General features: G+C 34.4%; 1 protein-coding gene across 3 annotated transcripts in view; it reads right to left on the bottom strand.

Annotated features, from left to right (window-relative positions):
* The window catches only part of MMP16 (matrix metallopeptidase 16), a 311,611-nt gene that overhangs the window by 146,832 nt on the left and 147,501 nt on the right, over nt 1-17,278 (bottom strand). For all 3 annotated transcript variants that reach the window (XM_040493926.1, XM_040493925.1, XM_040493923.1), the window contains exon 3: nt 11,867-11,989. In XM_040493926.1, the coding sequence (XP_040349860.1) occupies nt 11,867-11,989 (123 nt within the window). The remainder of the gene's footprint in view (nt 1-11,866; nt 11,990-17,278) is intronic.

The raw sequence follows: 17,278 nt of genomic DNA on the forward strand, positions 1-17,278 counted from the left end.
TCTGCTTCAGTGATAAGAGATAAACAAACAAAAAAAACCCCAACAACATCAAAAAGATAATTACAGATGGTAGCAAGTGAAGGTTGAGGAGGTGAGGTCAGGTCAGTAGATAATAAATGCGAATTCAATGACTTGCTTAGCGAGCACACAGTTTCCAGCCACAAGGAATAGTGAGCAGCCCCCACACACTTGGCCAGTTCAAAGAACGGGAGTGCTCTGTGAATTGGCGTAAAATGAACACTCAGGACAGTGGTATGAGATGAAAGAAAACTGGCAGGAAGTGGGTTATATTCTGTGAAAGGAGAAGCAGAGAAGTATCCTGGTATTATTCTAGTTTACAAAGACCACTATGTCTAATGAAAAATGGATAAGAAGACAAGAATGGAAGCAAGGCAACATTTCAGAAGTTCAAGCAAAGGAATACAGAACATTGTACTAGAATGGTAGTCATGGAGATAGGAAGAATTACACTATTTCAGTGAAAGTTCTGAGAGTACTGTTAGTGGGAATTGGTGTTTTATTCAGCGTGTAATGAAGAAATTATTTTGTTTTAAAAAAGAAAAAAAATCATTAGTATGATATGTATATAAGTACATAATGGTTCTGAGAAAAATGAAGCGACATAGTAAAGAATAATAAATGTGAAGTGTCATTTGGATTTGTAAACACATCACTGTGTGTCAAAGCTATGCCCTGATTGGCGTCCAAAATATACTGAACCACAATATTTGTGATGCCACTAACAAATACAAGACACATGAGTGCACTTCAAAGTTAGAGTTCCGAACAATGCACAAACAAACAAAAAAAAATTTGGAATTTTTATGCCATTGAGATGTAGTTTGTACTTACTAATATGAAATAATAATGAACACAGATATATGATATCAACAATAATAAGACTGTCATTCTTAGTAGTTCTAACGATGCTCAAAATTATTAAGATATATATTTGCAAAACAAAAAATGCTATAAAATGAAGGTTATGCTTGAAAAACTTAATAAAGCTAATTTAATTTTAAAATGTTTTTACTTTGCTTTTCTGTGAATAGAATAGTTATAATGAACATACTTTTTTGTTTTTTTGGTCTTTTTAAATATTTATTTTGAGAGAGAGAGAGAGAGAGAAAGAAAGAGAGAGAGAGAATGTGTGTGTGTGTGTGTGTGTGTGTGTGTGTGTGCACACAAGTCAGGGAGGGGCAGAGACAGAGGAAGAGAGAGAATCCCAAGCAGTCTCTGCACTATCAAAACAGGGCCCTATGTGGAGCTCCAACTCAGGAACTGTGAACTCACGACCTGATCTCAAGACAGAGACTTAACTGACTGAGCCACCCAGGCGCCCTGAACATATTTTTCATTCTAATAAGACGACTGATTTCATTTTTTGGAAGGCTTTATCAGTTTTTTTCATTATGCCATTTCACTGATTCTTTTAAACTTTCATGTTGCTAAATTTTGAAACTTTTACCTAAAAAAAATTAATAAATGTTATCTTTAATGACCATGCCTTATAAAATACTATAATAAAACTGATCAAATGGGCATTTTTTGACCTCTTTATTCATCAGAACAATTGGTAGTGAAACATGTCAATTGACTTATAAGATAACTGTGTCAAGTCAGGATTCCCTAGCTTTAACTGCACTGAATCCATGCCAATTCATTTAATAACAATTCTACATACTAATCATGGAGTATTTCCCTTCAGTGTTTTCATAGAGTAATAAATCTTTTCCAAAGTTAGAGCATTATTTTATCTCTAATATGAAAATAAGAAAAAAACCTATATATTTTGGTATTTGTATTGTGTATTAAAAGAAACTTGTACTCTGCCTTATATTTCTCAATAGAAACATAAATCTTACAATGATAAGTCAGATGTTAAGTTCACTATATTTCCTTTAGGATAATTTTTTTAAAAGTGTGAGAATTTGATATTCAGAGAAATAGCAAATTTTGAGAAAATGAGGTCTTTACTAACAAAACCCTACTGAAAAATATATGTGTGTTTTCTTTATTGATAACACTGTAGGAATTATTTTGCTTCATTAGTTCTATAAAATAGATAAATGTAAACTGTAAAAATATAAAACATTTGTTCTTTTGAATAGATGTAATAAGAAATGTGAAACAAAGCCCTTGCGAAAGGTTTTTGCCTTTCAAATGAAGTAAACTCTGTAATTAGTTACTTGAGTGACACAGTAAATATTACCCAGTGCCTAAAGATTACCATGTAAAGTCAGGATTATCTAGTTTTTTTTTTTTTTAACGTTTATTTATTTTTGAGACTGAGAGAGACAAAGCATGAATGGGGGAGGGGCAGAGAGAGAGAGGGAGACACAGAATCCGAAACAGGTTCCAGGCTCTGAGCTGTCAGCACAGAGCTTTATGCAGGGCTCAAACTCACCGACCATAAGATCCTGACCTGAGCCGAAGTCAGCGCTTAACTGACTGAGCCACCCACAGGCTCCTCAAGGATTCTCTAGTTTTAACATCACTAGATCCATACCAATTTAATTAATAACAACTCTACATATTAGTAATTATTTCCCCTTTAAATTTTGAGAGTGATAAACCTTTTTCAAATTTAGGGTAATGTTTTATCTCTAATTTTGAAATAAAACTGAATACTTCAGCATCTCGTTAAGTTACAGAAGTTGTGTGTGTGTGTGTGTGTGTGTGTGTGTGTGTGTGTGTACTTATGTCAAAATTATTTTTATATGGACAAAGCTAAATAGCCTTTAGTCAATTCAACAGACAAAAATTAGTTGGTCAGAAAAGCATACTAACATTCATACTAACATTTTACAAAAAACGATTAGCAACTAAATGGAATGTATTGTAACTGAGAAAGTAGACAATTGCTAGGAGTATAACAGAGTAAAAATAATCAACATAATTGACATAGTTAAATCATTGTCAGATCCATATCCAGAATGTATTATGATATTCTATCAAGAGAGAACTAAATAGACTAATTTACTTTCATTCATATAATGTTTGTATCTTGATGCAGCTTTACTTTAAGTAGAAGAAATGGTTAGAGAATAGAGACTGAATATGGAGTCTCTCCCTCTAGAAAAGCTTACATTAAATATTTTGCTATTTCCCAAGATGCTAGTTTCTCAGGCAAGGCAGACTAAAGTACATATTACTTCGGGTTTTATTAAATAGTGTCTGTTACACAGCCTGTCGTGTATCCTCTAGACACACAACCTGAATTCTCTATGCAGTCAAGAGCATCATCAAATTCAGTGACCTCATTGGGTTTAAAGAGAATAATGACAAATGTTTCTGGGGAGGAACTGATTATTGCTCAAAACTTTTAGGTTTCTTTTCTCTGCATATGTTATTAAAGTAAAACAATAACTTCCAGTGTGTAACTTCAGGAGTCACAAAAACATTTATTTAAAATCAAGGTTAACTAAGGGAGAAAATACAAAGAGAGTCAATACTAATTAATATAACATAATAGTATCACATTAATTATTATGAATCCTTGTTAGTATAACACAATTTAAAAAACAGCTGGATCTGGCAGTTTAAGTACCTACTCCTGGGATACTTACTACATAAAATGTTATTTTGGAGTTTAGATTTTATAAAGAAAAAGAATTTAGGCTAAGCATATATTATACCATGTTTAATAAACTTGGGAAATAAAGCTATATTGATAAAAAATAAGGTTATTCATTAAATTCCTATTATTGTTTCGAATAAAACACACAATTCATTAATTTATTCAACAACTATGTAATGAGAGCATTATACACAGCAGCCACTCTAGGTTCTGGGGAGCATAACATGGATATGGTCTCTGATGTAATAAATGCTGTAAGGTCTTGATGTCACATAAAATATACTATTTTGCAATTATTCACTTAAATACCTGTCTCCCACATTCAACTATGTGTTCCATCAGAGCGGGGGTCTTACTTAACTCATGTATTGCCAGTGCTGTCACATAATGCTGTTCAATAACCACTCATTGAATGAACAACACCTAATTACCCAAGAAGCAAAATGTGCCAAAAGAAAATTGATCATAAAGATGCAAGTAAGACATGAATGGCCACCAGTATTTAAATAACAATTATTACCAGCATGTAAATTATGCATCAGCCAAAGTTACACAGACCTCTAAGAATACTTATGTGATCTTCTGGTACGATCTCAGAAGTTCCCATTTCTAGGTATCCTGCACTGAGGTCATTAAAGTGGAAAGCCTGGGAGCCTAGACATTCCCTTTAAGTGGAGTAATTATAGAAGGCTGTTTCCAATTCCACATTTTAAAGATAGGAAGAGATTTTAAAGTTATATAATCTAACTTTCCAACCATTCCACAAATGGTCTCAAATTTCCCTGACAAGTGAATAAGTTGTTTGGTTTATATGCTTCTGATGATGAAGACTTAGGATGAATGATTTAATTTTCCAACAGCTCAAAATATTAGGTTCTTCCGAAAGCCTTTAAGTATTTGAAAATAACTGGAATTTTCTCCTTTAAATAATTTTTTCCATCATGTTGAGAATCCTTGGCTCTAATATTGAGCTCTTTCTCATGCAGCCTGTTTTCAAGATCTCTTAGCATTTTTATTTCCTTTTTAAAGGTGTACTTTAATTTGCCAAGAAGCAGCTGGAAATGTGGTGGACCAAAGAGAAAAAGGATACATCAGGTAAAGGTTGGCCAGCAAAGCAAAGAGAAAAATTGGCATCATCACTGCTTTGGACACTTTGCTTTCTATCAATCTAATCTGTTCATTTCAATTCTTTTTTGAGCCATATGATGCTGTCGGCTCATAACGAGTTTGCCATCAAATAAAACCTACTTCAACCACCCCCACTCCAACTGCTGGCTGCATTCTGCAAGGGCACATTTCAACTATCCTTTTAAAGAGTAATTTTTTTCCCTCAATAGAATATCTTGTATTTATTTTTCTAAATATAGGAATAAAAGTAGTAGTAAATGTTTATACGGTACTTACTTTACACAAGGCAACTTAACACCCTACATATACTAACTTTAAATTTTAAAATCCTTAGCTCTCACCTTCAACTTTCTGTAATTCTATTAGAATACTCTCAACAATTTCTGTTGTCTGGTGAATTAAAACAAGTTAAGATGGAGCGCCAGGCTGGCTTAGTCAGTTGAGCAACTGACTCTTGGATTTCAGCTCAGGTCATGATCTCACTGTTTGTGAGTTTGAGCCCTGAGTCGGACTCTACACTGACAGCGTGGAGCCTGCTTGGGATTCTCTCTCTCTCACTCTCTCTCTCTGTCTCTCCATTGCTCACTCATGTGCATGCACTCTCTCTTCATCAAAATAAATAAACTTAAAAAAAAAAGTTAAGATGATAGTTGGCATTTCCTAAGCACTATGTTTCAAGCACTGTCCTGAAGTGGGTTCTTTTGTTTGTTTGTCTGTTTTTTTGGGAGTTTTCCCCCACCATCATCTGACTTAATTATCTCCTAGGTTTTATGAGGTCGGTAGTGTTACAATACTCATTTTGCACACAGGGAGAATGAAACTTAGAAGGTAAAGTAGTTTGACCCTGGTCTTACAGGTAGCAAGTATCAGAGCCAGGATTCAAATCTAGATCTTTCTTACTCCAAAATAGAACTCATAACCATATGATGAGTTTATCAATAACCTAGAAGTTTACAGGGATAGACACATAATTATTTTCGTATTCAAAACTGGCTGACACAGTTGTCAGTATAGGGACATAGCATAAACGGAATTATGATTAGTTCTTAACATGATGGCTCTTAAGTTTCTTTCTTTCTTTCTTTCTTAAACGAATGGTGTAAGTCAGTACCTAAGTACGCACAGACAGTAAACAGGTACACTGTTAAGTTTGGAAATGAGATGAGAAAAAGGACACTACTTGAAATGAAAGCAGTAAATATCAGTAGGCAGAGTTGTGTGTTTTGTAGTTCTAAAGTTGATTATGCACATTAATCCAATTAATATTTACTAATTTTATATGGTCTGGGGTAAGAATCTTATTTCATTGTTTTCCATATGGATAACAACTTATTACAGAAAAACTTAACAAGTAAAATAGCCCGTTCTTTCCCTAATGATCTACAAGGTCTTCTCCGACATAAATAAATTGAAGCCACAACCCCCAATTATATTTATAGATAGGCCTTTAAAGAGGTAATTAAGGTTAAATGAAGTCACAAGATGGGGTCCTAATTTGGTTTGACTGACATCCTTATAAGAAAAGAAAAAAAAAAACAAAAAACAAAACAAAACAAAAAAATAGCAGAAATCTCCTGGTCTCTCCACACATGCACAGGAGAGGTAAGAGGAGGACATAATGAGAAGGTGGCTGTCTGAAAGCCAGAAAGAGAAACTTCACCAAAAACTAACCTCGACAGCATGTTAATCTTGGACTTCCAGGCTCCAGATTTGGGGAAATTAAATTTCTGTTGCTTAAACTATCCAGGCTGTGGTATTTTGTGATGGCAGCCTGAGCAGACTAACACAGATTTAATGGACCAACTCCTTTGAAAGACACAATCTGTAAAAACTTACACAAAGAAAAACAGATAATCTGAACAGGACTACATCTATTAAGCAGATTTAATAAAAAAAAATTAATAACCTTAAAAACATGAAAAAAAAGAACGAGACCCAAATGGTTGTATTGGGTCTATTAAACATTTCGTTAGAAGTCATACCAATTCTCTACAATCTCTTCCAGAAAACTGAAGTAGAGAAACACTTTCTAACCCATTCCATGAGGCTAGTACTCATGGAATTAAGTAACCCAGATAAAGACTTTACAAGACAGAAAAACTACATATCAGTGTTACTCATGAACATACATGTAGAAATCCTCAACAAAAAATTAGCAAATAAAATCCAACAATGTGTAAGAAGAATTATTCACTATGACAAAGTGGGATTTACCCTACAGGCATGAGAAGCTGGTTCCACTGAAAAATCACTTAATGTAATCCTTCACATTAAAAGGCTAAAGAAAAATCATATGATCATATCAATAGGTGCAGAAAAAGCAAAGAAAAGCAGTTCATAAAATCCAACACTCATTCATAATAAAAACTTCCAGCAAACTAGGAATAGAGGGGACTTCTTCAATTTGATAAACATCTAGAAAAAAGCTTACAGCTAACATCATACTTACTGATGAGGAACTAGATGCTTTTCTCCTAAAGACTGGGGAAAAGGCAATCATGTTTGCCTTCAGCACTCCTTGTCAACATTAGACTGACAGTCTCAGTTTTAAGACAAGAAAAGGAAATAAAAGACACACCGATTGGGAAGGAAAAATATAACTCTTTTCTTTCAGGTGATATTATTCTCTGTATAAAATATCAAAGAATTAACAAAGTAATCCTGGACCAATGAGTGATTATAGCAAAACTGGAAGATACAAAGCTAGTATACAAAAGTCAATTGTTTTCCTATATATCAGTTACAAACATTTGGAATTTGGAATTAAAAACACAATATCATAAACAGTACCAAAAATAAAAGGAATATTTAGGACTAAATCTATTAAAATATATTACTATGGTCTGAATATTTATCTCCCCCTATAATTCATATATTAAAATCCTAACCCCCAAAAATGATGGTAATAGAAGATGAGGCCTTTGGGAGGTGCTTGAGGTCATGAGGGTGGTGCCTTCATAAATGGGATCAGTATCCCACAGAGATCTTAGCCCTTTTGCCATGTGAAGATACATGTGAAGTCTGTGACTCACCAAACCATACTGACTCCTTGATCTCAGACTTCCAGTCTCCAGAACTGTGAGCTGTAATTTTCTGCTGCTTATAAGCCACTCAATCTATGGTATGTTGTTATAGCCTCTCACTTGGACTACAGTTTATGCCTAAGATCTATATGAGTAAAAGTAAAAACAAACAAACAAACAAAAACCTAACTGGGATTAAAGAAATCAAAGACCTAAATAAATGATGAGAGTTTCATGTTCATGAATATTAAGACTCGATGGTGTTAACATATTAGTTCTTCCCAAATGATCTGTAGATTCAACACCATCACAATCAAAATCCTACCAATTTCTTTTGAAGGAACGGGCAAACTAATTCTAAACTCTGTATGGAAGAGTAAGAGACCCTGAAAACACAAAACTGAAGAAGAATAAAGTCAGAAAACTGGCACTATCTGATATCAAGACTTAGTATAAAACTTCAGTAATCAAGACAGTGTGATATTGGTTTACAAATAAAAAGAAAGGACAGTGAAACAGAATAAAGAGCCTAGAAATTGACCCACACATATAAGTCAACTGATCTTTGGCAAAGAGCAAAGGCAATGAAGAAAAAAATGGTCTTTTCATCAAACGGTGCTGGAACTGAACTTCCACATGCAAATAAAGTGAATCTAGACACTGACTTTACACTTTTAATAAAAACTAACTCAAAATTGATCATAGACCTAATTGAAAATGGAAAATTATTAAACTTTTAGAAGATAACATAGAAGGAAAACTAAGTGATCCTGGGTTTAGAAATTTTATTTATTTATTTATTTATTTAGTTAGTTAGTTAGTTAGTTTTTATTTGTTTTTGAGAGACAGAGAGAGAGAGAGAGACAGAGTGTGAGTGGGGGAGGGGCAGAGAGAGAGGGAGACAGAATCTGAAGCAGGTTCCAGGCTCTGAGCTGTCAGCACAGCCCGACGCAGGGCTCAAACTCACAGACTAGGAGATCGTGACCTGAACCACAGTCAGATGCTTAATCAACTGAGCCACCCAGGTTCCCCTGGAAATGATATTTCTGATACAACACCAAAAGCACAATAAAAGAAAAAAAATAATTGATAAATTGGACTTTATTAAAATTAAAACTTTTGCTCTGCAAAAAGAATAAGAAGACAAGTCACAGACTAGGAGAACATACTGGAAAACATATCTGATAAAAGACTTGTATCTAAAATATATAAAGAACTCTTTATAAAAAAAGCTCTTAAAACAGCAACTCAATTAAAAGTTAGTCAAAACAGGGCGTCTAGGTGGTTCAGTCGGTTGGGCTTCTGACTTCAGTTCAGGTCATGACCTCGTGGTCTGTGAGTTCGTGCTCTGTGTTGGGCTCTGTGCTGAGAGCTCGGAGCCTGCTTCAGATTCTCTCTGTCCCCCTAACTCTGCCCCTCCCCCACTGATGCTCTGTCTCTCTCAAAAATAAATAAATATTAAAAAGATTAAAAAAAAAACCAAAAACATTAGTCGAAAGATCCAAACAGACATCTCACCAAAGAAGATGTACAGATGGCAAATAGCATATGAAAATATAATCAGTATAACGTATCATTAGGGAATTGCAAATTAAAACAGTGATCAGATCCCACTACACATCTATTAGAATGGTTACAATCCAAAATACTGTCAACACTAAATGCTGGTGAGGTTGGAGAGCAACAGGCACTTTAAATTATTACCGGGAGTAATGCCAAGGATAAGGACAGTTCGGCAGTTTCTTACAAAACTAACTATGGTCTCACCATATGATCAGCGATTATACTCCTGGGTACTTATCCAAATGAATTGAAAATCTTTGCCCACATAGAAACATGCCCATGAATTTTTATACCATCCTTATTCATAACTGCTCCAAACTGTATGCAACCAATAAGGCTCCAATAGGTGAATGGGTAGACACACAGTGGCCCATACATACACAGAATATTACTCAGTAAAGAAAGAAATGAGCCATCAAGGAATGCAACAAGATGGAGGAACCTTAAATGCACATCGCTAAGTGCAAGAAGGCAGTTTGAAATGGCTATATACGTATGGTATGGTTCCAACTCTATGACACTCCAGAAAAGCAAAATTACAAAGAAATTAGAATGATCAGTAGTTTCTGGGGGTTATGGAGGAGAAGAGGGATGATGAAGTATAACACAATATTTTTAGAATACAATATAATAGAATAAAACTATTCTGATGATACTGTAATGCTGCTTGACATCATGCATTTGTCAAACCCATAAAACTACAGCACAAAGAGTGCACCCTATTGTAAGTGTGCACTTTAGTTAGAATTAACATACCAACACTGGCACAGCTATTGTATCAAACAGATCCCACTAATGCAAGATCTTAATAGAAGGAGAGACTATGAGTGTTTACATGAGGTGGTGGTGGGCAATGTAGTATATGGGAACTACTTGTATTATCTGCTCAACGTTTTTGTAAACCTAAAATTTAAACATGAAATGTATTATTTTTTAAGTTAACCATATTCTTTAGGTATTTCTGAAAATTGTCTAGGGTTTATTCAGTGCTTTCTATATAGGAACTGATATAAACTATAACAATAGTTTTATTTCTTTACAAATTCTTGTATCTTTTATTTCATTACAACTTTAAGTAGCTGTGCAATGTTGTTAGATGCAGAGGTAGCAGGTATTTCTGTTGTTGTTGTCCTTTAAGGAACTCTTCTAACACTTCACATTTACTACATGGGCTTGACTTAAGACTGCTTCCTCCTTGATTTCTCTTATCTGCAGAAGTAACTGGAATAGGTTGCACAAAATTCTAGGAGCATGCTATCTGGGAGGATTAGTAAAAGAATATAAAATAACACTGAAAAGTGTTCTCAAAATAACTAAAATAAGTTCAAATGGCACAAACCAGATGTATCGGTAGAAAATCTATATACTGAGGCTTAAATTTTATCTTTAAGTGCACGAGAAGGGTTATTTCAACGTTTTTTATTTTATTTTATTTTTTTTATTTTTGGGACAGAGAGAGACAGAGCATGAACGGGGGAGGGGCAGAGAGAGAGAGAGACACAGAATCGGAAACAGGCTCCAGGCTCTGAGCCATCAGCCCAGAGCCTGACGCAGGGCTCGAACTCACGGACCGTGAGATCGTGACCTGGCTGAAGTCGGACGCTTAACCGACTGCGCCACCCAGGCGCCCCTCGAGAAGGGTTATTTATACAAAGAATGAGAATTATAAATTTCTTTCTTTTATTCATGTAACTCCTGGCATCCTACCCTCCCCTTGAAGTGTCCTGCCCTTCCTTGCCCTTTAGTCTAACAAGTTCTTTCTCTTCCTGTGGTGGTTAGCTGAAAGGCCATTTCTTTAGGAAGACCTTTCCTGGTTTTCTAGAATGGGTTAGACGGCCCTGTTTTTATAAGTTTCTCTTCCTTCCCTTTCATAACAGGCATCACATTTATATGATTGATGAACTTATCCACAGGACTGCAAATTCCAAAAGAACGAATGGAGACCTGTGTTCTACTTATCTCTATAACCACAGGGCCTGGAATTGTTTTTGTTCAAACAGAGACCCAATAGACAGTTGTTCAATGAATTAATGAATAACTAGAAACATCTCCGTTAGCAGCAGTGGTCACTCCAGGATGGAAGACACTGGCATCCCTTCGGCGTCCTTCAGTAGAGACAAAACAAGAAACGATGATCCAACTCCACTGTTCCCAAAAAGATAGAAAGTAAAATGTTTGGACTGATACTAAAAGTTAATTAATAGAGTCAAAGGCATTTTGCTTCAAAGACAATTATTTGTAAACTTTATTATTTGATTACTTTTTAGATTATGAATCCTTATTAAAGAATGTCAATGTGTAAAATATTCATCTCAGAATCGCTCAGGATTTGGTACTTTCAAGAAGCTTGAAGATATAGTTTACAAAAAAGATCTAGAATTTAAGAAATGTTTACAAGGACTGCAAATGGCCAATTTATTCTCTTCTTGATTGCAGGTCTCAGTTCCCTATGTCAATATCATATTCCTATATGTTACCATGTGGTCAATGTGCATAAGATGGCCAACAAAATGTCAAAATAAATGGTTGTGAAAAAATGGAAAAAACAGTAATTCCTCATTAGTTCTCATACCTGTAAGTGATGTGTTTGTGCTGCCACTTCTGTCCTGTTAATGCATATCGCTTTCGACGAATATTAAATTTGGAGCTACCTCTTGTCTGGTCAGGTACGCCACATCTAGGCTTCTTCATCCAGCTGCAAAAAGCAGGGTTTTCCGGTTAGTTACCAACAACTCTAATCATTCATTTCAAAAGGAAGTCAGTTGGGAAGTTAACCAATGACAGTGATGATGAAAATGGGAAAGCCTAAAGAAGAAAATTGTCAATTTTCATGCAGTTTGAACCCAAGTAGAAAGCATTATTTTTTCCCCTGAATGATCAAGAATCGTTCGTTTTGAACTCAGCTCTCTTAGATATTCGTTGTCTCTCTAATTTACTTTGAGCTTACTATAGACTGAAGTCCTCTTAAGCTTCTAACTAGAATCTGTTTTTAACAAGATCTGTGATCTTGGGCAAGTCATTAATCCCTAGTCTCATTCATAGAATGAGACTTTAAAAAATAAATTTTCACTAAGGTGTCTTCCAACTTGAACATTCAACAATTTTTAAAATCTATTAAATAACCTTAAATTTCAGGATTCAAGAAGGTATATGCTATTCTCTCTTCTAGCTTACATAGAAGTAAACTGTTTAAATAACATTTGTGTTTCTCCAATTTTTCTTCTTTTTACTTTGCTCATTACCCCAATTTCTAAGCAACATCCATTTGCTTTAAATTAGTAATAACTAAATTCAATGATTAATTTTTTTTCTGGATATGAGGTTTAATATCACACAAATAAGGTTTAACATCGTTATCTTAGGAAAATGACATGCTTTTTGATTTACTAATTTTTTAACACTTATACAAGATACAGTTGTGTAACTTTTCTAAGTCTCTTTTTACCATTGTCCTGTTTTCTATGTAGTCTTGCTTCTTACCTAAAAAGAAAGATTATCATGATTTTGAGAAGTGTTTCTTTAGTGACTCAAAAAATGCCTTTACCATTCATTAACACATTTAATTTATCAATTGCAAAGCTAATGCAGAGTTCACGGTGCTACATGCTTCAGCAAGTAGAAATGAGAAAAGAATCAATTTTCGTTGTATTTCACCAAATACTTTATAATTTCTATACTCTTTAAATGGAAAATAATTGACTGTAGAGATGACTATCAAAAGATGTCCATTTGGGGAAAATGAAAGAATAGTTTACATGTTACATGGATAAATCAGCTAATCAGTGCTTATAATAATGACTTCATGCAACAATGAAATCATGAATTTTGCTTTTTAAGAAAGATGACAATTTTCCAGTAAGCACTGAAAAAAGTTTCCCTCTCTCTCTCTTTTTTTTCCTAGTAATAATGTAGACATTGCAATTATCAGACTTCACAAATTCCATCCTAGTCTAAAATGCATTGTGGAGTTACTTCAGAAATCTCTCTTTCCCTTTATTAAAGTCTCCAAACTCCTAAGAGGTGATATGGCCCTTAGGGATCAAACTCTGTAGAGTTGAGAATGGAGATCTTCTATTTTTAAATAATATTCCCAGAACATTCCTAAAGCAGTTTTTTTGAGACACATTTCACTAGCCTGTAAAACACTCAAGGGCAGGGCATCTGTATAATCCTGGTACCTGCTACAAACCCTGGAATATAAAAGATATTCAATGAATAAATGGATAGGGAAACTTTGTAATTTTTAATGAAAAGTTATTAATTTTTATTACATATTATAAGGCATAGATATAGATTTAACATGGAAATATTAAGCATTAATGGTGGGTTTATTATGATAAGTGGCTTTTACATATGGATATTTCATTAATTATACTCTCAGCAAAAATTATAATATTCCTAAGGCAGGTATTTATGCTTACTTACCTCATTGAAAGTACTAACAGAATAAACAATATATAATTATTAAATATGAGTAAATTTACCAAATGTGGGAAGTGGTTACATTTACATTTTGCTAAGAAAAATATTTAAGTTCTCACTCTGGGAAGAGAAATAATTTTGAAATGGATAAGGGGATAAAATTTCACAAAATGGTGTTACCTATTATCAGGATAAAATGTATTGTCAATGAGGATATATTGTTTAAAATTAATAATCAATAAAATTAAAACATGAAGTTAACAATTGAAAAGAAAATTAAATTTACTGATATAAATTTCCATTTTAAGTTATTCATATGTTGGATCTAGTAAATTTTTTCTCAGTGAAGCATTGCATCTTCCAAAGGATAGGGTTTTTATGGATGAGTATTAAATTTTTGTGCTGAAAGATATCTCTGAATTCTTTATATGTTTCTTAGGCCTTTGCCCATTAAATATATATTTTTTCTTATGTTCCAACTACTAGTTACATTTATTTACTCATTCCATCCTTATTCATTCATCTTATAATATTTTTCAGCTTTCACATGTTATGAGATATAAAGAAAAAGTGTGGCTGAAAAGATAAACAAGGCAAAAGGCCCTTGTTGAGTTTACAGTCTATAGGAAGGACATCCATGATTAAAAAAAAATACTATATAATGGGCTAAGAGCTGTCACATCTCTTCCAAGATACCCTGTCATTATTTCTAATTTTACATGTAATAAAAAATTACAATTTTCTTACCCCAGATCTGTACCAATTCCTCTGATGCCTTATTTCAGCCAAAAGTCTTAACCTCCTTCTAATGCCCAAGCTAATACCTAGGTAATATCCACCACTGCTCTTTTCTCAGTCTCCTCTAATCAGTCAGGAGGCTGTCTCATTTGTTTCCAAATTTCTTTCCCTCTCGCTGTCTAAATGCTTTCCTTCTTGCTCCTAAAGATAAATCTTTCCAGAGCACAGATGTTTTCTCTACATGCTCTGGGCATGAAACGCTTATATGGAAAGAATCTGATTCAGGCCTACTTAGGGAGGATACCCTGTCCCCCTACTTCCCAAGATCCATTCAGGTTACTAAAGAAGTAAACCTCTTTCTACCTTTCTATGTAGTGACGTCTGTCTGGGATAACTTTTTCTCTCTTTTCACACTGAGAATCCTAAACATCCTTCATTATGCAACTCATATAGGTACAGTTTACCATCACAACACAGCATGCATTATACTCTGTATTCTGATTTGTGTCTCTATTGTCCGCCGGCCTGAGTCAGGGCAGAGAGCCAGGTACGGGGCCAATACGCAGTAAAGTCTCCAATAAGGAACATGAAGCAAATAGATTGAGTCTGCATATCTTTTTTTGCACATGGTGATCTCCCTACTATCCAGGTTGCTTGAAGACTTTGTAACTCTTTCCAGGTCTGTGCCTTGAGCAAATGCTTACTGCATGGACATTGTGTACATACTTTTATATAAAACCAAATCATAAAGTAGATAACTTAAGTGTAAGAAATAAACATAAGAACAGGAATGATCTAATACCAATCAGTAATTTAATGCAAAGAAGTCCTAATAAAGGTTGGTCAGGTTGAGAACACTGTATGTTAACTTCATCAATATTTGTATCCAAATATTCTAGCAAAGAGATATTGGCAAGTATTATATATTAAAATATGTAAAATCTCCCAAATATGATTGAAGCACATCAAGCCACTGAATAAGACACACAGTATCTCAGCTAAATCGGTCTTCAGGTTTCTTATATGACTCCAAACATTTAAATTATTCTTTAATCTCATAAGCACTCAGGTTCTTTCTACTACAATTTTTAAAGTTCTCTGTGGATAAAAATAACGATTAACATTTAACAGTACTCACCAAGAAATTAAATGTCTAATACTAATGGTAAAATTGGCATGTTAATATTGTTATTCAGGTCGAGACTGGCACTGGGATTTAATTCTATATATCATGTACCAAGTGTTAGATGCATTCATATATGAATTTGATAAACCCCATAATAACATGAGAATGCAAAACTCTAAACGTACAAGTAGAACGGATTGGATTGATAGTTTCACGTAAGGTAACAGCTATATCACAAGAAAGAAACATGGGTTGAAGAGAGCCTATGTGTATGCAAACACACGTGCACGCTATTTTCAAACAGTGCTTTTTTTGGTGAAAGTGCCATTGCTAAAACATACTTATTTTTTCTGTGTGTCAACACACAGCTCATACACATGTGCTTCATTACTGACTCATTTGCTAAAAATTTTAAGTTGGTATTCCAAAGCAAAGACATGAGAATGGGTACTGGGGGAGAGAGGGAGCCACAAGAAAGTTATTTGGCACTTACAAGGTGTAAATAATAGTACCTCCTCAGTTTTCATAAATATAATATTGATTTTCAGTATTGATTTAATTGTTTAGAACCGAGAACATTTTTCAATTAGTTGCATAGGTCATTAATGGCTTTATTTAAATTAGCTTAACTTAAAAAGGAAAAAATATCTAAAATCAGTGCTCTTGAAAGGAGTTATAGGGGCGCCTGGATGGTTCAGTGGGTTGAGCACCTGACTCTTGATTTCAGGTCAGGTCATGATCCCAGGGTCGTGGGAATGAGCCCTGTGTCGGGCTCTGCAGCTGGGCATGGGGCCTGCTTAAGACTGTCTTCTCTCTCTTTCCCTCTGCCCCTCTCCCCTGCTTGCTGTCTCTCTCTCTGAAAGAAAGAAAGAAAGAAAGAAAGAAAGAAAGAAAGAAAGAAAGAAAGAAAGAAAAGAAAGAAAAGAAAAAAGAGAAAAAAAGAAAAGAAAAGAAAAGAAAAAAAAAAGAAAAGACAAGAAAAGACAAGAAAAGAAAAGAAAAGAAAAGAAAAGAAAAGAAAAGAAAAGAAAAGAAGCTATATTGTAAAAGTGAGGAGCAGAGATCCTAGAGCTAGACTGCTACAGTTCCTACCTTACCTCCACCAACTCACCTGCCCCATGACATTGGTCAGACTACTGTTTCTATTTCTCCACTTCATCATCTACAAACTGGAAGTGATAATATTATTGAGTAAATGTGAGGATTAAATTAGTTAAATCATGTAAAACACTTAGAACAGTGCCTGGCAAATAGTAACTGCTATGATTATTAACTTATAATAATTATTATTTTACAAATATCAGGAAGTGGCTGTACTTGTAGAAGCAACAGCAGTAGCAGTCAACTGATAACATGTTTCAGTTCACCTTAACCTATGTGTTAACATACTTTGTTATTCAAAACAGGGATATCCTGGTGTTTTGATAATACAGATACCAACAGATACTTTATTTTATGAAAATAAAGTAGCCACAAACTTCTAAACAAATTTGCAGTAATAAGAGTCACTATATATGAGACAGTGTTCACTGCTTCACTGGTTTCAGTAATTTTTTTTCAATGAGTTGGGTATTCAAGTCACCCACATGACTTGAATATATAGGGCCACCCACATGACTCTAAATGATGCCTTCAAGTTTAATCCACACAACTTGTGGCCCTGTAGTGGGGCTGCAGGAAGATGGCACTTCAATAAAA

The sequence above is a fragment of the Herpailurus yagouaroundi genome, unplaced genomic scaffold, assembly GCF_014898765.1.
Source record: "Herpailurus yagouaroundi ecotype Mexico unplaced genomic scaffold, PumYag 186, whole genome shotgun sequence".
NCBI lineage: Eukaryota > Metazoa > Chordata > Mammalia > Carnivora > Felidae > Herpailurus > Herpailurus yagouaroundi.